General features: G+C 33.7%; 1 protein-coding gene across 2 annotated transcripts in view; it reads right to left on the reverse strand.

Annotated features, from left to right (window-relative positions):
- The window catches only part of dpr19 (defective proboscis extension response 19), a 334,249-nt gene that overhangs the window by 275,263 nt on the left and 31,925 nt on the right, over positions 1 to 27,061 (reverse strand). Inside the window, exons 1-2 of one of the 2 annotated variants that reach the window (XM_070106628.1) lie at positions 19,630 to 19,721; positions 1,271 to 1,553 (exon numbers count right to left, since the gene is read on the reverse strand). Coding sequence is in view for 1 of the 2 variants with exons in the window: in XM_070106627.1 (XP_069962728.1) it covers positions 19,630 to 19,711 (82 nt within the window). In the remaining variant the exon portion in view is untranslated. Of the gene's footprint in view, positions 1 to 1,270; positions 1,554 to 19,629; positions 19,790 to 27,061 lie in introns of those variants that run through there. The other variant, XM_070106627.1, reaches the window with a different exon arrangement.

The following is a 27,061-nucleotide window of genomic DNA, read 5'->3' on the forward strand; positions in this document are numbered from 1 at the left end:
TCCAACAACAGCGAATACTTTATCATTAAGATATTTAGTTGCCGTCATAGTAGCGTTTTGTCAAGTAATTGATTCTGTTAATCTATGGAATAAATTTAAAGAAAATATGGCCAGTGATGTTCAGATTCGGCGGCGGCGAGAATTAAACTAAGATGATGTACAATATAATTAAAACATATTTGACGAAGCATTATTTGAATTGAAAAAAGTAGTGCAATTACTTTCATGTAAATCGATCAAGGATTTTGGGCTGTTGATGCCAGCTTATACTACTAACTCAGATTTAACTAACAGTGCCGAATACACAAGAGAAACATCATATGATCAAACAGGACTTTTACGAAATATAGCTCAAAAGAGCCACGATTAAACATTGATCAGAAAAAAGTATTCAATGCAATAAAGGAAAATGGATTTTGCTTGATGCCCCAGGAGGTACAAGAAAAACATGTTTAATCAATCTGTGAGATCTACCGGAATTGTTAGCTGTTGTGTCATCCGGCACTGCCGCTACGCTTTTGGAAGGAGGCCGAGCCGCACACTCTACACTCAAGTTCCCGCTGAAAACCGCAACCAATGATAATAACAGCATCTGTAGTGTTTCTAAACAGAGCAATACAGGAAAATTGATACGTGACTGCTCATTAATAGTTTGGAACGAAGCTACCATGTCAAACAAGACATCTGTCCTCAGGAGATTTCCGTCATATCCTACCAGTTGTGATTCGAGGAACGCGTGCTGACAAAATAAATGCTATCTTCCCTAAAAAGATCCAGCCTTTGGCCACATGTCAATAAATTAGAGCTTGAAACTAATATGAGAGTTTCGTCATCTTCACGTGGAGCTATTGAGATGCTGATAAAAGTTCGCAACGGAGAGTTAACACAAAGTAAGAGTTAGTCAGCAATGTCTATCCTGACATTGATAACATAAGTTATAAGACAACATCTTGGTTAAAATAAAGAACGTTTCTGTCACCAACTAACGAAAAGGAGATAAGGTAAATAACTTGATTACTTCAAAGATTGATGCGTCGACGAAAGTATACTATTCGGTCGATATTGTTCTCGATTTAGAAAAAGCTGTTCATTTTCCTACAGAAATTCTAAACTCTTCGAACACGTCTGGATTTCCAGCTCACAAAATGGTGTTGAAAGAAGGTTGTCCTATTATTTTATTAATAAACATGAATCCACCGTAACTTTGCAATGGCACGCGCTTTCTGGTAAAATCACTGAAAACTTTCATAATAGAGTGCACAGTACTCACAGAATGTGTTACCAGAAAAGATGTATTGATTCCCCGAATCCCTCAGATACCATTGGATTTACCCTTCCAATTTAAACGTTTACAGTTTCCGGTATAGACATCTTTTGCAATGTCCATTATTAAATCGGAGGTTCAAACCCTCAACGTTGCAGGCTTAGATTTAAGCGTTGACTGATTTTCACATGACCAACTGTATGTCTCTCTTTCATGAGTACCCTCTAGAGAAAACATGTTTGTATTGTCTAATGACAAGAAAGTTTTGAACGTTGTATATAATGACAATCTGTAATATAAATATTAATTGCTGTAAAAATCAAATAAATAGGTAAAAATTTAAAAAGTAAATAAGTAAGAATGTTGTGTATGAATTTAGATATTCCAAAGATAGCAGAAAATATTCTTGGTATAGGGAAAGGGGAATTGTTTTACTCCAAATTTAACACGTGTGGGCCACGGGCAGTAATGAATAAATCAAAACTACTGGTTCGATTTTAATAATTTTTCAGTGAGTGACATAGGCTATATATTGTATACCCCTGCGAATCCGGAACGTTCAAAGTTTTTTGTAGTGTATTTATGATCAGCATTCTACCCGTGCTAAGCCGGGGCGTGTCGCTAGTAATAAAGATAACTAAACATATATACAAATGTCACCGTGCACATACTCAGTTTTATCCAAATTAAAAAATAAAAGTTCAGTCTAAATGAAGATCTGAGCATAGAAGCGTGTTGCTTTTATTTCAAATCAGGATCAGTTACCCAGGATTGTTATAAGATTATCATCCTAAACTGACAACAACACTAAGTTGCGCGACAAAATGATAAGGTCACTTCGTAGTTAGTACAGTGTAAGAAAACGGGAATTCCTTGTAAATGGTAACCATATCAAAAAAAATGTATATCTAAATAAGAGTGAAAAAACTGTTTTGGGATGTATAAAGATACCGTTAAATTTAAGAAAGGTGCGTTTATTTAAATAAGTGCACAATACATTGCGACAAAATGATAAGGTCAGTCTTTAAAAAGCTGTTGATTAGTGCGCTCGATATTAGTTTCGATACAGAAAGCTTTTGTATTTAAAATTTGAGTATTATAAAGAGGAAATGGAACGTGGTAAGTCGCTCTCTAGCTATGAACAAGAACAAATTTTTGCTTTGTATACTCTGCAAATAAGAATGATAGAAATTGCCAAAAGTTTGTGCAGATCTTTATACGTCGTACAAAATTTTGTCAAAAACAGAGAAAATTACCGGAAATTAAAAAGTACAGGTCGGCCAAAGATTCTAATTACGCGTGAAATCCGTGCTATTTCACGAATGGCATCGAACTCTATGAAACGTGCGACAACAATTAAGAAAGATCTTTTGTCTTAAAGCATCCATTAGGACAATTCAGATATCTATCAATGCACAACCACACATTGTACGATCTAAAACAATGTGCCGTATTTAACTTTAAGTTCACTGAAAGAAATATGAGGACCAACTGGCATCAGGTAAGCAATTTATAAACACAAGTACGTTTAATTTAATGCACATATTAAAACAACCTGTACGGATTAATTGAAGAACTAAATGTGGCAATTTGCAACATTTGCTGACAAATTCGCTCTGACGTAATGTAAAACCTTATAAATTCCACGCCCAATAAAGTTTATACAAGAATTGAAAATAATGGAAATTGAATAAATTAATAACTTAAAAATGTTACAATTGTATTAAAATTTTCGTTACCAAAATTACCGACCTTATCATTTTGTCGCAATGCATTGTGCACTTATTTAAATAAACGCACTTTTTGGTATGTATATAGAATTTTTGTAATATTTTTAAAGAATTTCCGTTTGCTTATATTGTACTAACTGCGATGTGATCTTATCATTTTGTCGCGCACCTTATATGCGATGTAGAAATAAAACCCCACCATAACCTTAACTACACAAAAGGAACAATTTACGCAAATTTGTCTTAATGAAATACCAAACGATGAAATCATTGAACATATAAAAGAACAGGGTGTAGTAACAAGGAATTGCAATTTTCATTGAGAAATCCGTAAATTATAAGCAAATTCCTATCGTTCGCCACATCTCTTGCCTAGCTATCGAAATAGAAATTGGATTTAAATTCACAATTCTTAATTGCTACGTCCCATCTCATCAAAATTTTGCAAATAGAGAATTTGACAATATTCTAAATCATTGTTATGGGAGACTTTAATGCATGGAGTTCACTGTGGGGATCACTGACAGTGAATTAAAGAGGCGAAATCATCGAATATATAGTCCTTTCTCTACACTTAGTACCTTTACACCTCTCGATATTATCTTTGCCTCATCCACAATAGCACCCAATTTCTCATCTCATACAATCGATGACCTTCTCTATCATTGGAAAAGCTAACAGCCAATATAAACCTCAGCACTAATCCGAAACAAATATGGTCCGATATAAAGATACTAGCAGGATCCATACATAGGTTTAGTATATCAAATATTAACACGCTATCAGCATCCATTTACACACCTCAATAAATCTCCGAACAATTTGCAGAGACCTGGTTATCATACTCCTCCGATACAAACTTTCCTACTACATTTAACGCAATCAAAAAACGAATAGAAAATTAAACCTATTTAACTCAACCTTCTCCAAATGCACTTCAAGGTGAAGCCGATATTACACTTAACGAGTTCGAAACCACACTTTAGACCCTGAAAGGAAAAACACCCAGGGCAGACAAAATATCCTACGACAAACACCAAATATATAAAAAATCTTCTTTACAGTTTGATTTAAAAGTGATACCTCCACCACACTTGCTCTGACAAACAAGATCGGTCTCACCATACCTGCCTTTGTTTTGCCATTATACTGCTCGGTATTTACAGCTGAAACAGCTTCCATATTGAAAGCGATATTTTTTGCCTCTAGCAATGGAAAGAAAACAGCGACAGCAAATCCACCATAGATGCCATTTTTAACCAATCAAACTATGATCACAAAAATAAAACCCTTATTTATAAATACAACGAAATAATCAAAATTATGTGGATACCAGGGCATGCCGGGATCCAAGGCAATGAAATGGCCGACAAACCAGCGAAAGAAGCAAACAAAGAACCTCTGCATACGTCTCCATACTTTACCACAAAATATATTAGGAATAATGTTAAACAACACATCACCGACTGTTGTCTAAACGATTTGAGACACATCAATCATCACTATAAACTCCCAAACCCTTCCCAGTATTCTAAGAATATAAAAACATTCATACGCACCAGGATACACATACCACATACACTTGCTACACATGGACATCTCATGAATGGTACAAACAAACCTATGTTCTTCTTGTAGTTCGGAAGACTTCACAATACCTCATATCTTCGATAGCTGCCCACACTTACAACAACACAGAGTCTCGATATATGGCGACAACAAACCATCTGATTTACTCAATCGGACAGATGACAATAACATTAACTTTTTTGTAAAATACTTTTAAATCTGCAAGTTAAATAAATATAGTACAAATTATATACTTATATTTGCCTTAGACTTAAGTAATATATTTGGAATATTTTAATCTTTTAATTTAAATTAAGTCGAAGGCCCAGCAGTAAGTGCCTTATATATAAATAAGTGTAATAATTATTTATAATTGTTTCGTTTTTAAATAAATAAATAAAAAGTATGTCTATGTAAATACGAGCATGCAAATTAATACAATAGTCTGGCCATTGTTGCTGAAATTACATTTCGTTGGTTTAAATAACAAACATCAGCGACTTCACTTTTGCCGAAACTAACGGGTGTAACCTAACATTTTATGCTCTTGCATTTTCAAAGGATCAAAGCCGGCGATATATAATATGTATTATATGTACTTATACATAGGTGTTGGCAAAACTTTGTAGTAAGAAATGTTGCGAAAATATTCAACATTCATTATTCGACGAAATCGTGAATGAATCGAAATAAAATTCGGTATCTTATCAATTTATATTAAACTAGTGACATAAACTCAACCGAAGAGGCTAAATTGAGTTGATGTGGAAAACGTCAACCAGAGGATCGAAACTATTTGTATGATATTAGGGATATGAGGTTTAGACCAATTTCATTCATATTCAGTGGTAACCCAAATTATTTTAATTTAATTAAAATATCACACATTTTACCAACCTGTACGGTTTAAAGTCAGGTGGAAAGTGGTAAATGGGGACAGAGAAAGGGACAGACTGATTACATTAATTTGGACATTGCTGAGGTATACTTGGGAACATACTTTCGTGCAAATCTATAAATATATAACTCACGCTGAACGACATATTCGTCATAAGGCTTGTAATATAATAACATATCTCACAGATTGACCGCTATTTTCGATAAATTTCCCTAAAAGCTCACCATTTAAGCCTCATACATAAAAAACAAGCTATTGTGGCAAAAGAGCTTAACGCTGCCGAAAGAAATCAAATATTTAATAAAAATATCCAAATGCGACCTTCACAACAGGTGATATACCCAGGAAACAAGAAAAAAATTTTAATCATCAAACAGAAGGCGAAGAAAATGAGGAAACTGAACAGGTAAATTTTTAGATGGGCCAGTTTCTAGCATACTCTACTTAGAACTTTACTTAAAAATGGAGATGCCCTGAAGTTCCTAATACAGGGAATAATAATAATTTTGTTTGCGAAATCTTAGGGAAAAGTGTAAGCAAACTAAAAAATTTATTTAAGGTGCAATCAGCCACAGGTCAATTACAAATAGCTCACAAAATTCGACGGAAATTACTTAAAAGTATAGGTATCGAACATACTTGTAGTATTAATATCTTCATTTTACCAAAATTAATATCCTTTGAAGTTATCATAGGTGATGATACTTTAAAAGAATTAGGAGATCATAAGCCGGAAAAATTATACACTGACCCTCAGAAATGTGGTACCGCCACTAAAACAACTACAACTCACCCTTGTGGATAGTTCCAAAAAAGACTGGGCCTTCGAGGGAGAGACGATAATGGCTAAGTGCCGTAACCATTCCCGATGTTTACAGTATTCCTGACATATGCAAAGAACACGCTGGCTAGTTTGGAACAGAGTAAGTACTTCACTATCCTTGATCTTACTTCTGGATTTCACAAAATCAGAATGAAGGATTTTATCATAATAGTAGGAAGGGGTAGGGGAGAACACTTGGAAGATGTATTTCACACCTTCAGAAAACAGGTTTGATAGTTAATTTGGAAAAATTCAAATTTTTTAAAGCACAAGTAGAATTTTTATGCCATATTATAACGCAAGAAAGCAGACCCGGACCTAAAAAAAATGTCTGCCATAAAAACATTTTCGGTTCCAGTAAACCTAAAAGGACTGAAAAGCTTACTCGGGCAAGTCTCACACTACAGGAGATTTATCATGGACTTTGCAAAAAAAACTAAGCCGTTCACAAACCTGACTAGAGCCGCAAATGCACAAATAAAAGAAAGCCATCAAAAAAAAGGTATACATTTCATTGACAGATGAAAGGCTTAAAATATTCAGCGACCTTAAACAATTTCTAATGTCTTCAAAAGTCCTGGCATTTCCAGACTTCGATAAATCTTTTAAATCTGTGATTGCTTCAAATACAGCCCTTGGAGCCGTCCTTCTAAAAGTGAAATTGGAGTGGACAGACCAATCCCTTGTGTTTCCAGATCTTTAAACAAAACGGAAGAGAACTATTCGACAGTAGGAAAAGAAATGCTAGCGATAGTATGGGCTCTCGATAAATTGAGAATCTATTTGTACGAAGCAAATGAAATTATTATTAATTCTCACGGACCACCATTCGTTAACGTTCGAGTTGAGCAACAGCAACAATAATGCTAAGCTCAAAAGGTGGAAGGCCCGTATAGAGGATTATAATCATAAACTATTAAAAAAACCAGGAAAGATCAATTTTGTCCCGGATGCGTCTTCAGACTTCCTATTGAAATTAGCGTACTGACATCATCAACTTCTAACTCATAGCACAGTGCCGAACAGGATAGCTAACGGGTGATCCAAGAAGCACTTTTTTCAATAGTATTTTACGTCACCGCAACGTCCCAAAACCAAAATAAGTAATAATGACAAACTACAAGATTGTTGGAGCCAATGACCCAATTGCACCAATAATTCCGATTTCGTCAGAATGACTACAAATGCATTTTCGGCAACGTAAACAAAAAGTGTCAGCAACCCGTATTGCCTAATTAGTTAAGTAAGCATTATTGTAGAATATAAGCGAATAATTGTAATAACAAAACGGGAGAATGTAAAATAAAGCATAACCATTAACAACAAACGAATAATTGTTTTTTTTTTTTGGTTTACGGAGTACATTCGACTTAATTGGAGCAGTCGGTTAAAAAATAATGTATCTAAACATACATAAGAAAGGACAATAGCTGAAGTTATGTCCAGTGCGGAAAATATATCCTAAGATATACAAAAGGACTACAATCAAAATTTAGTCCGAGTGGAAAAACATAGCGAAAGGACAATAATCAAAATTATGTCCTAGTGAATCACAAAATAAAAATAAAGAATATATATAAAAATAAAATTAATATAAATAATATATATACATACATGTATGTATAAATAAAATATACATAAAATATGTAAAAAAAAGCCAAATAAGTGATATATAATATAATATATAACGAAAAATGGCCAACCAAGTCCCGGCAACAGAAGTAATAAAGGAAGCCGCAAGGATAAAACCTTACTATGGCATAAACAAGGGATACGATCTCTCATCCTTCTTGAGAGAAGTCGAAATTATTCTTTCTCTGTTTGATGACAACCCGGCGCTTGAACAATTCATCTGGACTAAAATTCAAGGAGCAGCGCTTCATGTCATCAGGACACTGGGTCCATCTGCAACTTGGAACGAAATTAAAGCGGAATTAATAAAAAGCTATGGAGTCAAGAAAACCTATCATGTCCTTTATAACCAAGCCATTCTCCCCACATATACCAACGTGAGTTATTACTACAATAGTTTAAAGTCTATATTAGATAAATTAAATAATAACTATGAATTCGACCAAACAAAACCTGTAGAATTTTCTCCTAGCGTCAACGAATCATTCATTTAAAAACATTTCTGAACGGCATAGAACAGGTTTACTTTCACGATACGATAATAACAACAAAAGACAGTCACGTACCCCAATACAATATGGGCGGAATTTTAGACCTTCAGGCCATCAAGATCAGTCCCAAGGGCAACACAGCCAACACTACTATAATTCAGGACAACGGGACCGATAAATATTTTTACATTTAATACCTTAAGCGGGCAAACACAAGTTAAACACGAAATTATAACGAAAGAATTTAATGAAGAAACCTAATGAGCTGGAAGCTCACAGATTTCAAAGCAAAAAATTTTGAAGGGATAATAGGTAATAATATCCTTACACCCTTAAAGGCACATATAAACCTTTAGGACGAATACCTCGTAATCAATAACATACGAACGAAATTCGTTGGTACATGCCCATTTAATATGAACGAAGTACATGCACTAGAAACAATTAATGCCGACGAAGATCTTTATAAAAGGCTAATTAGAGAGGATACGAATTCCGAGGAAGCAGAATACATCAAATCTATCATATAAAAAAATAGCGATTTATTCTTTTAGGAAGGGCAAACTCACACAATACAACACGAAATCGTTACAACCATCGATAAACCCATATATTCCTACATATACAGGTATCCCCAAATACACGAGCAGGAAATAAAAAGGCAAATAGCCGAAATGCTTGATCACGGTATAATCACAGAGAGTAACTCACCTTACAATTCACCCTTGTGGATTGTGCCTAAAAAAATAGATAATTCAACACAAAGAAAGTGGCGCATCGTTATTGATTACAGGAAACTGAACGAAGCTACAGTAGGTGATAATTTTCCAATGCCAAATATAGAAAATATTCTCGAAAAATTAGGCCGAGCTCAGTACTTCACTTCACTCGACTTAGCAAAAGGACTTCACCAAATCCTAATAAACGAAAATTACCGAAAGAAAACGGCATTTTCCACACCATTTGGGCATTAGGAGTTCAAAAGGATGCCTTTCGGATTAAAGAATGCCCCGCGAACCTTTCAACGATTAATGAATTTAATATTAAGAGATTTAATTGGCATGATATGCGTCGTATACCTAGACGATATCCTAATATTGTAGGTATTTAGCACTTCTATAGAAGAGCATGTAACAAGCATAAATAAAGTTTTCGAAAGGTTGAGAAAATATAATTTAAAATTACAAATAGATAAATGTAAATTCTTCGCTAAAACAACAGAATTTTTAGGGCACCTATTGACTACAGAGGGAGTTAAACCAGACACAACAAAAACACAGGCTATTCAAAAACTCTAATTGCCAAAAGCACAAAGGCAAATAAACTCTATTCTAGGTATCACGGAATATTTTAGGAAATTCGTAAAGGACTATGCAAAAATTGCCTACGTCTTGACTAGATATCTAAAGAAAGACATCAAAATAAATTTGAAAGACCCACAATATGTCGACTCATTTGAAAAATTAAAAACCCTTTTAGTAAACGAACCAATATTAAAATATCCAGATTTTCATTAAAAGTTTAAAATATCCACCGAGGCAAGTAATCATGCTATCGGAGCTGTCTTACTCCAAGATAATCACCCAGTCAATTTCGCTAGTGAACTGAATGAACATGAAAAAAGATATGCCACCATAGAAAAAGAACTCCTAGCAATAGTTTGAGCAGTAAATTACTTTAGGCCTTTCGTTTATGGCAGAAAATTCGAATTGGATACAGATCATCAACCGCTGGATTGGCTTAAGTCCAAATACATTAATATAAGTTATGTCAAAGGAAAACAAAATAAAGTAACAGACTTTTTGAGCAGAATAGACGTAAACACTGGCGAAATTAATGCAATATCTGATAACACAACTCATAACAATACCATTCAGGGTCCCTCAATAGAAGAGGACAACATTAGTACCAATGCCACTATACATTCGCAAGCCGAGGAGCAAAACCACCATTTCCCCATCCTAGACACAGTAGTAAATCGTTTGCAAACACAAATAATATTGTACTTACGCAACACAAAAGTCAAGATATAAAAATCATAAATTTAAAACGCAAAATTTTCTTTAATCAAGAAGATATAGATGAGAGCAATATACTATAAGGATCTGAAGAAACTGATAGTAGGGCAAAATATGACAGAAGGCCGATTAAACCAAAATTTAAGTATACAGAGACGCCAAGTGAATGCTATCAGATAGTTCACGTAGACGTTTATATTAACAAAAAACACAGTTTCCTAACGTTCATTGACAAATTTTCTAAATACGCTGTAACTGGATGATCGAAATCATATTACCATAATAGAAAAACTACGGCTATATTTTTCACTAAAAGGAAAGCTAAGAAAGTTTATAATGGACAACGAATCCATTAGATAAATTATGATCAAATCTTCCCCCCAACGTTCTCTGATAATAATTTTTTTCATTTAAAAATTTTTGGCGGCTATTTAAAGTGTATACTGTAACTTAAAGATTTTTTAAACGAACAATCAATTGAGGTACACTATACAAAACCAAATAGTCATACAGGGAACGCCGACATTGAAAGATTTCACAAATCAAGAGGAAATGTACTTAAGCTTAGAATGGTACAACAATTCCTTTCACTCAACTATAAAATGCAAACCAACCGAGGTTATAGATGAAAAAGTAAGCAAAGAAAATTCAAAACCTTATAGAAGACACAAAAAAATGTATAATTGATAATAGAAAAAAAAAAAAAATAAGAGTACAATCGAACAGATGAAGAAGGATATGTTATGAACTACAAAGCACTTAGGCAAAAAAATGAACCCAAATATAGGAAATTACACTTAGATAATATACACCCAGCAAATATTATATAAAAAGACCAACTAAATTTTCAGGTACTCTGGACATGAATGCTTTTCACACTAATAACACCACCACAGATAATTAAGGCTACACTCATCGTAGAGAAAATTGAAAACAATGAAGGCCACACAGAAATCTTTTTGGAAAACATAAATTTAATTCATAATTACAACACAATATTACACATCATAGACCTATCCGAAATAAAAAATATCATAAACACTTTAGAATCAAACATTGAAATTTTGACACACAATGAAAACTACGACTATCTTCATAATAAAATGAACACACTTATTTGCAAAATTCAAACACTCGTAACACATAGAAACAAAAGATTACTTGTCAATATATTATTAGTAATATAATATTATAGTAGGAACAGGAATGAAATGGTTATATGGCACAATGGACGACCAGGACAGAATGGAAATAGAGGAACATCTTACAGTAATAGACGAAAACAACCATAGAGACATTAAAAAGACAATAAAAGACGATAGAAAAAAAAATTGAAGCTAGTATACCTTCTGCTCAAATATAAACGAGACTGGCTCAAACAACAAAAACGGTTAATTATTCTTCAATATTTATTTTATCCCCTTTAAAATAGTCACCATTAGAGGCGATACACATATGCCACCTTTTTTTCCAATCTTCCTAACACTTCTGGTAGGCCGCTTTAGGTATGGCTTTCAGTTCCTTCTTCGAATTCTCTTTTATGACTTCAATCGACTGAAAATGCTTTCCACGAAGCGGCAATTTGAGTTTTGGGAAAAGAAAAAAGTCACACGGTGCCATGTCGGGTGAATACGGTGCTTGCGGAACAATATTTACGTTGTTTTTGGTCAAATAATCGCGTACAAGACTAGACGTATGAGCTGGATTTTGGAACAAGTCGAGCAGACACACGTCCCATGCCCAAAACATCGTGAATAATGCTATGAGCGGATCCATTTGATATGTTGAGCTCACTAGCTATCTCTCTTTCAGTCACACGACGATTTTTCAACACAATTTTCTTTACTTTTTCGACGTTTTCTTCGTTTATTGACGTTGCTGGACGACGATCATGGGGCAAGTTCTCCAGCGATGTACGGCCGTCCTTGAACGACTTATACCAATCAAAAATACGTGCACGTGATAGGCAAGACTCCCCATATGCCTTCTGCAACATTTTCATTTCGTCTGTCGCACTTATTCCATTGGAATAACAAAATTTCAAACAAACACTTTTTGCTCAACGTTAATTTCCATAGTAAAATTCGAAAAACACACTCGAGGTTGACTTGTTTATAGAGCCTTAAAAAAAATGTGGAAAACGGTTGGCCTCAAGGGCCATCCCTGCAACTTCCCTCTAATTTCATACGCTAACGTTCAAATTTCGCTTTTTTCACTGCTTTTGAGCTCTTCGAAATTTTTCGTTTTCGATATCTAGCTAGTAAATCAACCGATTTCGACCCGGTTTGCGGCAAACGATGTGTTTCTTCAAGGTTTAGAACTGATTAGTTTTTGGTGTTGATCGGTCAAGTCGTTTGGAAGAAATTCGATTGATTAATAATACTATTCGACCGATTTTGACCCGGTTTGCGGCAAACGATTTATTTTTGAGATTTCTCAAAATCTACTGGTCCGATTGGGTCCAAACTCACACGAAATTCAAGTGCAATGAAACCCTTTGGAATGCCGTTTAGTTTATTCAAATCGGTTGAGCCGTTTAAAAGTTATAAGAGGGTCACATACATCCACACACACACACATACATCCACACATACATACAGACATACGGACATCATCGTAGAAATGTTCGGGGAAGCTTCCTCGACCCTAAAAACGTCGAGATCTGTTGAGAACTCGATTTTTGCAAAATGGGGTGAAACCAATATCTTCCCGATTTTTAGAAAATTTTCAATTTTCTTAGCGGGAAGTTAAAAACTATGTGACAGATTGCGCTCAAATTTGATATGTAAACATATAACAGTCCTGCCAACCTAAGCAAAAAAAGTATGGCCATATGTCATGTCCTTGTCGAGTTATGGATAAAGTCTAGTTTTGCGTTGAGCAGAAGGTAAACGGACTAGGCGTAGAAAATAGCCGCTTGGAGAAGCATATCATATATTCCGATTTATTGTTAAAAGTAAAAATATTAAAAGATAAAACTGATCAATTGCAAAATAATATTGCCGCTTCTAGGCTCAATATAATGAATCAAAATATTTTAACAAAAGATGAAATAAGATATGATATAGACATGTTTAAATTACAAAATATAAAGCTACACACAGCACAGTATAAAAATAGAAAATAATTTCTGTTATTCAAATACCAAACGAAATCACAAGAGTTAGTATTCAGTACAGAAGAAGTTGTAAAAATAGATAATACATACTATTCATTTCAAGAAAATATAAATGTAAAGAAATTAAAAGAATCAAATCTTTATATGCTAAGAAACAATTGTGAAAGCATAAGAAATAATAAAGCAGAGTTAATTGCAATAAAAAACGGATTATTGTAATCAAAAAATGATGAAAAAACATTCATTAATAGTACATGGGATCAAAGAACTCTGCATATATCAGACCACAATTTAATAATATTTAACAATTGCAATGTAAAAATAATGAAAATATTTTTTGAAAATACGAGAATTCAATTGGAAGAACATTTTATAATACTACTAGTTTCAAAGATAATAACGTAAAAACCAAACCGATATTCAAAGAATCAATGGTGCAACATATAGAAAATATAATATAAACAAAATAAAATAATTGGAATATCACAGAAATACACATAAGGCAATAATTTGGACAACATTCGCTACTACTATCATTATCGTTGCAATAATTTTTGCCGTAATAATTTACTTCTACATTTTTAAAAATCGTAAAGTTTCAGTCATTAATATACTTATGGAAACTCAGGGGAGTCTCCAATCAGAGATCGTCAGAATGACTAAAAATGCATTTTCAGCAACGTAAACACAAAGTGTCAGCAACCCGTATTGCCTAATTGTATTCTCAACTTTTAAATTCATTTACATTACCAAATCGCATATTTACCTAAGTAAGCATTATTGTAGAATATAAGCGAATAATTGTAATAACAAAACGGAAGAATGTAAAATAAAGTATAACCATTAACAACAAACGAATAATTGTTGTTTTTTGGTTTACGCCATTTTGTTCAGTATTGTTTGGCATTTTCTTATGGACAGACTGACGCCTAAACAACATGTACAAATTGCTCAACTTTATTACGAAAATTCATGTTCGGTAAAGAATGTGTTTCGCGCGCGCTCAACTTATGGTCAACATAATCGAACTACTGAGCGTACTGTATGCAACACCATCACCATTGGATAATATTCATAGATAACGTCCAGCACGCAATGAAGAAATTATAGCGGCCTAGCTGAGAGTGTACACGAAGACCGTGGAGAGTCGATTCGGTGCCGTTAGCAGCAACTCAGACTGACGTATGAAATGACTTGGCGCATTTTACATCGAGCTCTTAAATTGAAAGCATACACAAGCAACATCGCTTCGCTCTATGGGCTCTTTAAAAGTTCCAAGAAGATCCGACGTTTTCGAGCCAAATTTTGTTCAGCGATGAGGCCTATTTCTGGCTTAATGGGTATGTGAATAAGCAAAATTGACGCATTTGGGATGAAGAGCAACTTGAAGAGTTTGAAGATCTGCCATTTAATCCAGAAAATAACAACGGTTTGGTGTGATTGTTCGCTGGTGGAATCATCGGTCCACATTTCTTTAAAAATGATTCCGGTGAGAATGTAACCGTGAACGGCGGCCGTTATTGCACCATGATAACCGACTTTTTGATGCCTGAAATTGAAGCTCGTGGTCTTGGCGACATTTGGTTTCAAAAAGCCACACATCGCATTAGTCAATGCATGTATTGAGAGAAACTTTCGGTAAGCAGATAGTTTCACGTTTTGGCGGGTCGATTGGCTACCAAGATCGTGTGATATCACACCGTTAGACTTTTTTCTGTGGGAATATGTAAAGTCTAAAGTATATGCGGACAATCTCGCTTCAATTCAGGCCTTGGAGCAAAATATCACGCTTGTCATTCTCCAGTTACCAGTCAAAATGCTCGAACGAGTCATCGAAAATTTAACTCAGCAGATGGACCATCTGAGACGTAGCCGCGGCCAAGATTTGAAAGAGATAATCTTCAAAAAATAAATGCCAAAGAATGTTCTTTTGAATGGTAATAAACATTTCCCATTAAATTTAAATTTTCTGTGTTTTTTTCCTCAAAAAAGTAGGGAACCTCGAAATGGATCATCCTATATAAGCTTATTTCTCATTGCGAAGCATCGCTAAATGTATTTAAGAATCAAATCAATCGAAGGGAAAGAAGAAACAAGCCAACTTTGCTACTGAAACCTTAATAGAATTACTAAAAAACTTCTTAATCCGAACATACTACCGTAAATGGAATCAAAATTCCTGAAAAATACCTTCCGTTACTGCAAGAAGTATACCAAGACCATTTTTCGAAGTTTCGTATCTGAATCGTTCAGAGACTTGTGACAGATATTTTGGGCGAAGAACTTAAGAAATAGTATGGAAAACAAAAAACAAAGACCAGATCTTAGATAAATAATATTTTCCTCAATTGGCAAAGCTTATAAAAAACTACACAAAAGCGTGTGAAATCTTTGGCATCAATAAATATGACCGACATTCACAGAAACCCGAGATACAGGCCACTCCTATACCATTAAATCTCACAGAAATATTACATATCGACATACTCGAAATGGCAGACAAATTTGTAAAATCTTTTAGAATTAAAATAAATCAGTACTGCATATTAGAGATATATTAATGAAAATTTTCCACTACTTCTCTGTTCCAAAAATGCTGGTTATGGACAATGAACGCAGCTTAAGCACTATTTAGAAGGCATAGGGATCGATATATATATCACCACCTCAAAGGAAAGAAGTTAACGGTGCAATAGAGTCCGTTCATTCAACCAGTGATCGCAATAGTCTGGCTATGTAGAATTGTTGCAAAAATAAATTACATTTCGCTGATGGATAAGTTCAATTATAAGTAAGCAGTTTTGTTTAAATAACAAACATCAGCGACTTTAAGTAATAAGAGCATTGTTCGACATAATAACAGTCAGCACAAATTCAGCATTGCGCAAGCTCAATTCGCTGAGAAAGTTCGATCATGTTAAAGTAACACACATCCGCGACTTCACTTTTTGCCGACACTAATCCTAAACAGAAGTGGTGCCGCAACAAAATGAGGCCGCATGAGCCAGAGCTGAGTAGCGTAAATCTGCAGTGCGTTGTGCGTAGAAATAAGTAAATATGTAATCTAGAATAAGCATTATATTAAGAAAGTTGTATAAAATGGGAATTGAAATAAAATGTTTAAGTTCAGTAGACAATCCGACGTGTTACCTAATCCTTTGGTGGGACGCAGCGATAATTTGCACACATATCGAGCCACGCAAAATTTTTTTAGAATAGACAATTTTTTTAAATCGACGTGAGTCACTCAGGGTTGTCACTTTTTCTTTCTCCAAAGAACATGAGAAAGTTGTACAATTTATAGTTTTAATACTCTTTTAACATGTTGCTACAGAGTATAATAGTTTTGTTCACCTAACAGTTGTTTGTATCAACTAAAACTAATCGAGTTAGATATGGGGTTATTATATGCATAAATTATCAGGATGAAGAGACGAGTTGAAATCCTGGTGACTGTCTGCCCGTACATCCGTGCGTCTGTGCAAGCTGTAATTATAGCAAAAATTAAGATAAGACTGTTGGTATTGTAGATGGGCTTAATCGGACAATTGCCAAGCCCACAAAACGCCATTAATCGAAAACCGATAAATTGCCATAACTAAGCTACACAATAAAATATAAGGCTGATATTTGGTGAAAGGAATTTCATTAGGGAGGGGCAGCTGCAGTTAAATTTTTTATAAAAAGTGGGCGTGGCCCCGCCTTCTCATAGGTTTAATGTACATATCTCCTTAACCTCTAAAGCTGTAATAATTAAATTCGTAAGGGCAAATGTAAAATATGTGCAATGGGATGATAACCCCGCTCTCTCCCCATATAACGGTTTTGTTAAAAAGTACTAAAGGTGCGATAAATCTATAAATAAAAGCGTCAGAAGCAAACAAACACCAGTTCCTACTGCGAACTTTTTAGCAAACATATCGGTCAATCTCTATGTTATATTATAGAAATTCTGAGAGAATCCTTTCTTGATTATAGTATACCTGTATGTCGAAAATGGTGAATCGGTGTCCTTAGTCTCCATATACCTAATTGACACATTTTCGAGTTTCCGGCTGAATTTTTACGCATATGTCGGTCAATATCTGAATTATCTTATTGGTATTGAAAAATCATGTTTCTCTTTTGATAATTTATTTTTGTAGTAAAAATAGATTAAATTGGGTGAGAACTTGCCTTAGCCCCCATATTACTCATATCAAAATTTTCAAAAATCTAGTTGACTTAATAAGTTAATAAGATACAAATTTCATTGTAATCTATTAACGATTTCGTGTAACATCGAATGTTGAATTCTTTCGCAATATTATATATTAAGTTTTCCCAACACCTGAAGGTATTTATCCAGCTTTGATCCTTTCAAATTGCAAGAGTATAAAATTTTTGGTTAGGCCCGAACTTAGCTTTTCCTTATTTGTTAGTTTTTGCCATCGTCGCGAAAAGGCACTTGTAGGTAATCGCATGCGGCATGCCAGGGCATATATCGTACAAAATTTCACTTAATATATTGTAGCTACATAATGATATAGTCTGGTAATATTAGATATGAAGTTCAATTTTAAATCCAGATCCAGGTCCAAAATCATCATTTATTTCATTCTTGGCTCGTAACACGTGGTCTTAAATACGTATTAAGATAAATTATTAAAATAATATAAAATTTATTGAAATTAACTATTTTATACAATACCATTAGGTGTAGTTAAAATCATCCGTTCAGCCTTGGATTGGTGTTAAATCGCCCTTTCATCCTAACTTTGGTTGCGCACACGTGGTATTGAATTATATTGTTAGGGAATAATTTTAAAATAATATAAAAGTTATAAAATATAACTATTTTATACACTTTCATTAGGTGTGGTGAGAGCCACTCAAACCATAGTGCCTATTTTATGGTGAAAAGTGTTTTAGAAACTCATGACTCAATTTCGAAAGTACTACTTTGTACGTCTAAGACTCAATAATCTTTCACAAAGTTTTTAAATGTTCGCTGTCGAACCTGCACTTTCTCATTATGGGCGTCAGGGATAAAGGAATAATTTATTCCAGTGTGAAAGCGCCTAAAAAATTAGCATTTTTATAACATATTCCAATGAAGTCATCTCGGACAAAATAATAATTTCGATTAAAAATTATTACATATTGGACGTTTCATAAATGAAGAAACTATTTAAATCTTTTTTATGATTCTATGGTGGTATTAAATAAACTGACTTTTGAACTTTCAATGCTTAATAAAGTGATTGAAGCTTCTTAGCTCTTAATTAATGAATGTTTTTAGTCTTTTAATTGAAAATTTATACTATGATGCATCACATCGCAAAACATTTAAAAAGTTTATCAAATACTTTTAAATTTCGTGTTTTCTTTCGTTTTCATTGTTTTATATTTTTTATTAGTAATCGAGTACGGCGGCAGCAACTGTTCCAGTCGTTTCAATTGCGAAACATCAAAACCTACCCGATCCAAATAAGTTGGATAGGTGAGTTGCTCTCTCATTTCCACTGACAGGAGATTTTGCCCATTTCCAATATGTAACATAAGATTGTCGGAGTAATGTTATGCACCAAATTTGGTTCAAATAAGTCAGGTAGATCCCTCGTTGCCACTTCCGTTGTCCAATTTTGATACGAGGTCCAATGAAATCCTACTGTATTGTGAGGTATGTTTTAGTCTATAACAGCCTCAACCCGTTTTAGGTGTTATATAGAATTAGTAGATGAAAAAACTATTATACTCTTTTTTACAACATGTCACTTGTGTATAAAAATATTGTCCCGGTTAAAATTTCACTTGCACTAAATAATAATATACGAGAAGTATTACTTAAAATAAACAAATCATTAGAAAAATCAAAATAGATTATTAGTTAGAAAAAGTTATAAACTCAAATGTGCAAAAGCAATAAGATAATACGTGCATATTTAATGTTCAAAAATGGGTCATTTGACCGATAAAGTTATGTTTAGTGTTAACATTTACAGCTAATTTTCTTTTTGCGTCAAGTTGGTAAAATTGAAGTTTTATGAAATAGATGTGAGCAATTCTATATAAAAGTTTCTTGAGTTTACAATTGTGAAACTTACCTGATTTTATACCAGTTGATATAGATGAAATAATTAAAACTATATACCAAATAGTATTTAATTTTGCATGTAGCTCAATCATTATACACTAACAAGCAGCCTCGGTTATATGCCATGATTTAAACACACATTGATCCCTTTTTAGTTTTTGACCATATTGCTGAAAAGGGAAAAGTTTAATTTGAATTCTATGAATTAACTAAAAAACGAGAATTTAAAATATTCACATAGCATATTATTCTGTTTCTGGTTCCCTTTTCAAAATTCCCCGGTTAAGAATATTAAAAACAGAAATTGCACAACTTTTACTGACTTCTTTCTGCTAAAAACTAAATATTTTTAATATACTTGTATAACGAAACCTCAACCTAACTGCGAGGTCACCAATCACTTGGGCCCTTTTCGCATAGATAGAAAAAGGAATAAAAAGTGTCAAATATTTACTTTCCGACAATTTTCTTTATATTTAATAAAGCCTATCTGCTTTTTTACATAATTAAGAGAACAAACGCAAAATAGCAAATAAAAAATAAAACAAGTAAGAATTCAAATTGCGCTATTCGAAGAAACCGTATGGATTAGAATCATATTTGGAATATACATATGAGGAAAAAGCTAACTAAATAACCCGAAACCGGAAGTTTGAAATACCAATAATACTCATATATCTAATGGTGGCTAGGGGGAGTATTGTAATATAAATTTTTGGCTTCACGACATATTATTACCAAAAATAAATGATCTCTGAGTTTCATTAAGATGACTCACAGATTTACCGATATATGTATATGATAAATCAACCGGAAGGGAATAATTTACCCGATTTTACCCATTTTAGGGATAAAGACACACGGTTTTTAGATAAAGATGCTATCTTAATTTCTGTAAAATATCTCACATACTATAGACCGCTATATACGTTTAAAAGTCCAGCGGAGGTTCGAAAACTTTTATATTGGGTAAATGAGGAATTCCTATATGAAGTATTGATCCGATTTTATTCAGTTTTTGCCACAAGTACACACTATTATCTGGAAAAGATTCTCTCTGAACTTCACTAAATATATCTCAGAGGTGCACATATTCGGTATATTCGGAATTGAGGTGAAATTGGTCGATTAATTCCTATAATGTAGGATTTCACTAAAAGGTGGGAGGTGCCATGTCCAATGTCCAATTTTTACACCGTCTCCTTTTAAGCGAGAAAATAAAAAATAAGAGAAACAAAAAAAAAACATACATATAAATATTTACAGTACTTTCTTAGCACATATAGTATATGTATAGATATTAGATATACATGTTTATAGGAACATGAAAACATTGCTAAATTAAATACAAAATATTTCAAATTTATATATATATAAGTTAGCGAGTATGGTATATTATCAAAAAGTAAACTCAGGGTTTGCAACAAAGCCACTAAAGAATGAGACCTGGATCGTCGGAAGGAAAAGTCAGGTCGTAGTAATGTAAGACCAATTGCTTATTACAAACTATTATAGCAAAGCAAACTGACAGTTTCACAAATCACTGGTTAACGATTTAATTTTTAATTTTAAATATAAGGAAATAACCTTCCATAACCATATATAAGATAGTACACTATACGATATAATTTTTGATATCAAATAATTTACCTATTCTCTGATTTTATGGCAAGGAAACGCCAAAAGGCACAAATTAGAAATACTTGTGGTTTAAAACGTATTAGTGAAATACTAGTGCAACAACTGCTAATGTTATTAAGTCGGCAGAATTCACCGGTAAATGTAGCCGATCGGGTGGTTGTTTCAGAACATGTCAGGAGTTTCGGTGACCAATATAGGGTACTAGATCTAGTAGATAAATAGATAAAGAGGAAGAGGATATGCACCACGACCATAGATCTAATGTGACCTTTGATTCGTTCACATTATTTCATTAATCTAGCAGGCTGAAGGATTGATTGAATAAATGTGACTTTGCCGTCTGCATGACCCTTAGATGCCACAGTTTTCTTCTAACAATAGCATTGCATTGCCAACATTAAGGGCGCTTCATCTGACTATCGCTGATGTATAGGGTTTTAGCTCACAGGAACGTCAAGTTTCGTCAACATCTTCGTTCGGGTTTTTATTGATTTTTCAAAAGATGACTTTGTGTACATTTGTCCGATTTAAGTCAAATATGCGCCGTTTGTTCGTAGATTTTTTGCCAACGAGATGCCAATTTTCACAGACCTCTCTTGTGGCCAACTTCTCACCATTAAGCGCGTTCGCCATGGACAGGAAAAGATGGTAATCAGGCCATCAGGCCAGGTCCGGACTATAAGGTGGGTGCATTAGGACCTCCCATCCGAGCTCCCGGAGCTTCTGGCGCGTCACCAAAGACGTGTGGGCCTGGCGTTGTCCTGATAGAGATGATGAGCGTTTGGCAATAAAAGATGTTCCTAAACGTATAAAATGTGTAACTAAAAGTAACAACTAATGTTGCTACCATATGCACACATTCCCCTAAAAGCAAGTGGAAGAACGGAATTTAGTTATTAATAAGGTCATTTATATTTCAATGCAAAATTCGCAATCGTGTAGTTTAGTTCATTTTATAAACCTACCAGTTACAAAAGAATCGGCTGGTTTTCAAGAATTTTACACATCTGAGATCACCTGATCGAAATCTACCTTTTTTGACATACAGATATAAATAAAAGAAATGTACTGCAAAAACTTTTTTATGTTGCAAATACCATAGCAATGAAAAACATTAAAGAAAACTTTCAAAAATATTATCGAAACAAAAGTTAGCATACTTATTCCTTTTCTTTATCCCTTCTGAGGATGCAATGTAGGCGCGTTACCGATCTTATTTGGGTGTTCGGTTCCCCAGGAGGCCTATATTCACCCATATACAATAATATGTTATATATGTTACAGTTCTAAATCAATCTACTTGTACAAATACAACTACACAAAAATATATATATTTACCTATAAAGTCAGGTACACTACATGAATATTAATTACATTAATAATATAAGTCAGTTACAATAAAACTAAACTTAAATTTTCTAAAAATTTCCGAAGCTTCTTAAGCTTGAAAAATGTCACTTGAAATGACATTTGACATCATACGGTTGTACGAAATACAATGATTTTACAAACCGTGACACAAATATTCTATAAATATTTTTGATAAAATTGGAGCCATCTAATACTATTTTGATACAATTAATAATAATAATATAGACAAAACTATGTAAATTAAATCTTTTGGAATTTTAATAATCCAAAAATATTTGAATATGTAATAAACACATTCTCAAAGTTATAAATTTTGAAACATAACACGGCAACACACTATAGCAGCTTTGAGGTATTAAGACGTTTAAGGAGTCGAATATTAAGAAGCAACCCGTACCAAGCGTGATATTAGTAGTAGAATATTTGGGGGCAATCCGTACCAAGTGTGACATATTTGCGTATGTGTTTGTGAAAAACTAAGGATTGGTTACTTGCAGATTTATAAAGGGTTTTCCAGTAAGAGGGATATGGTATTTTCAAAAAGAAATAAAACCAACTAATTGTTAAGGGAATTTAAATGTTTAAATTTAATGGGAATTACAATCGATACAATTCAGTTCTGAACATAACATCATTCGAATGGCCTTCACGACCACTTTTTCAGAAACGAATTCGATGAACCCAATTTTTGAGTACTTTTTTCACTAAATCGAGTCGTATGTCATGAATAGCACGTTCAATACTAACTTCTTAAACTTGGAAAAAATCTGTTTTTTGCTAAAGATCAAAGATTTCAAATAATTCCACAAGAAGTAATATAATGGTGTTAAATCACAACTCCTTGGAGGCCATTCAATGTCACAAGTTTTTGAAATTATCGTATCCCCAAACTTTTCTCACAATAATTTAGTTGTTGCACATGCCGTGCGGCACGAAGCCTCGTCTTGTTGGAACCAGAAGTGGTTAAGATCAACTTCTTCCAATTGCGCCAATAAAAAGTTGTTTATCGCTCTCCATTTAAAGTAACGGTATCACCAGCTTCATTTCGAAAGAAGTACGGACAGATGATTCCATCAGACTAAAAACGACATCAAACTGTCAATTAAGGGTAATGTAATGGTTGTTCACGAATAATTTGTGAATTTTCTTCGCAACAGAATCGACCGTTTTGTTTATTTACCGCACCACTCAGATCAAAGTGAGCCTCGAAAATCACACGAAAAGTTGCAATTGCAGAACGATTATTTGGATATTAAAATTTAATCATTTGGAAGCGTTGTTCCTGCGTATATCTTTCCACGCTGAAATTGTAAACATTACTGAATACAAGGGAAAAACATTACAGATCACGAAATATTAAAAATGTTCGAAACGACACTTAGAAATCACATCATCCCTATTGGAGAATCCGATATATCTCGTATACAAATTTTTCAAAAAAAAAAAAAAAACGGACGAATTTTTTCCTGTCTCTCCGAGTTTTTAATTAAAATTTATAATTCATAATTTATAATTCATTGAAAGTAATCCAAAATCGTTTTATGATTTCGTCAACTCCAAACGCAGGATTTCCAAATTTCCGTCCGCAATGAAATACAAATCTATCATTTCAAGTGACAATGATATTATATCCAATATGTTTGCAGAATTTTTCAAGTCAAACTACTGTTATAATTCCTCCAAAACTTTTTCTGATCAGAAAGTGCTGTGTTCGAATACTTTAATTAACACTCCAATTATTTCTGAAGGAGACGTCCTATTTAATTTAAATAAGTTAAAACCATCTTTTAGTTATGGCCCAGACATGATACCCTCATGCTTCCTAAAAAATAGTGCCAAATATATTTACTTGCCTTTGACAAGTATATTTAATTCCTCTCTTAAACACGGTATATTTCCTTCAATATGGAAACAGTCATTTATAATTCCTTTGCATAAAAGTGGATTTAGATCCAACATTGAAAACTATAGAGGTATCGCAAAACTATCAGTTATACCAAAACATTTTGAAGCTATCATCACTGACCCTTTAACGTTTTCGATTTCTCCGTTAATTTCCCCATCTCAGCATGGATTTCGTAAACCATGTATCATTGGGTTTAAGGGAACATAAGCATACGGATGTTATATACACAGACTTTAACAAAGCTTTCGATAAAGTAAATATCTCGATTCTCATACATAAACTTGATCTGCTGGGCTTTCAGCCAAGATTCCTTCAATGGTTATCTTCCTATCTTTATAATAGAACACAACGAGTGATATTTGAGGATACACCTTCAGATACAAGTAATGTCAACATCTTCGTTCGGTTTTTTATTGATTTTTCAAAAGATGATTTTGTGTACATTTGTCCGATTTAAGTCAAATATGCGCCGTTTGTTCGTAAATTTCATGGCGCGTTCGCCATGGACAGGAAAAGATGGTAATCAGGCCATCAGGCCAGGTCCGGACTATAAGGTGGGTGCATTAGGACCTCCCATCCGAGCTCCCGGAGCTTCTGGCGCGTCACCAAAGACGTGTGTGGCCTGGCGTTGTCCTGATAGAGATGATGAGCGTTTGGCAATAAAAGATGTTCCTAAACGTATAAAATGTGTAACTAAAAGTAACAACTAATGTTGCTACCATATGCACACATTCCCCTAAAAGACACATTCCAAGTGGAAGAACGGAATTTAGTTATTAATAAGGTCATTTATATTTCAATGCAAAATTCGCAATCGTGTAGTTTAGTTCATTTTATAAACCTACCAGTTACAAAAGAATCGGCTGGTTTTCAAGAATTTTACACATCTGAGATCACCTGATCGAAATCTACCTTTTTTGCCATACAGATATAAATAAAAGAAATGTACTGCAATAACTTTTTTATGTTGCAAATACCATAGCAATGAAAAACATTAAAGAAAACTTTCAAGAATATTATCGAAACAAAAGTTAGCATACTTATTCCTTTTCTTTATCCCTTCTGAGGATGCAATGTAGGCGCGTTACCGATCTTATTTGGGTGTTCGGTTCCCCAGGAGGCCTATATTCACCCATATACAATAATATGTTATATATGTTACAGTTCTAAATCAATCTACTTGTACAAATACAACTACACAAAAATATATATATTTACCTATAAAGTCAGGTACACTACATGAATATTAATTACATTAATAATATAAGTCAGTTACAATAAAACTAAACTTAAATTTTCTAAAAATTTCCGAAGCTTCTTAAGCTTGAAACATGTCACTTGAAATGACATTTGACATCATACGGTTGTACGAAATACAATGATTTTACAAACCGTGACACAAATATTCTATAAATATTTTTGATAAAATTGGAGCCATCTAATACTATTTTGATACAATTAATAATAATAATATAGACAAAACTATGTAAATTAAATCTTTTGGAATTTTAATAATCCAAAAATATTTGAATATGTAAAAAACACATTCTCAAAGTTATAAATTTTGAAACATAACACGGCAACACACTATAGCAGCTTTGAGGTATTAAGACGTTTAAGGAGTCGAATATTAAGAAGCAACCCGTACCAAGCGTGATATTAGTAGTAGAATATTTGGGGGCAATCCGTACCAAGTGTGACATTTTTGCGTATGTGTTTGTGAAAAACTAAGGATTGGTTACTTGCAGATTTATAAAGGGTTTTCCAGTAAGAGGGATATGGTATTTTCAAAAAGAAATAAAACCAACTAATTGTTAAGGGAATTTAAATGTTTAAATTTAATGGGAATTACAATCGATACAATTCAGTTCTGAACATAACATCATTCGAATGGCCTTCACGACCACTTTTTCAGAAACGAATTCGATGAACCCAATTTTTGAGTACTTTTTTCACTAAATCGAGTCGTATGTCATGAATAGCACGTTCAATACTAACTTCTTAAACTTGGAAAAAATCTGTTTTTTGCTAAAGATCAAAGATTTCAAATAATTCCACAAGAAGTAATATAATGGTGTTAAATCACAACTCCTTGGAGGCCATTCAATGTCACAAGTTTTTGAAATTATCGTATCCCCAAACTTTTCTCACAATAATTTAGTTGTTGCACATGCCGTGCGGCACGAAGCCTCGTCTTGTTGGAACCAGAAGTGGTTAAGATCAACTTCTTCCAATTGCGGCCATAAAAAGTTGTTTATCGCTCTCCATTTAAAGTAACGGTATCACCAGCTTCATTTCGAAAGAAGTACGGACAGATGATTCCATCAGACTAAAAACGACATCAAACTGTCAATTAAGGTGAATGTAATGGTTGTTCACGAATAATTTGTGAATTTTCTTCTTTTCAGAATCGACCGTTTTGTTTATTTACCGCACCACTCAGATCAAAGTGAGCCTCGAAAATCACACGAAAAGTTGCAATTGCAGAACGATTATCTGGATATTAAAATTTAATCATTTGGAA

This window comes from Bactrocera oleae, chromosome 3, assembly GCF_042242935.1.
Source record: "Bactrocera oleae isolate idBacOlea1 chromosome 3, idBacOlea1, whole genome shotgun sequence".
In the NCBI taxonomy this organism is placed as follows: domain Eukaryota; kingdom Metazoa; phylum Arthropoda; class Insecta; order Diptera; family Tephritidae; genus Bactrocera; species Bactrocera oleae.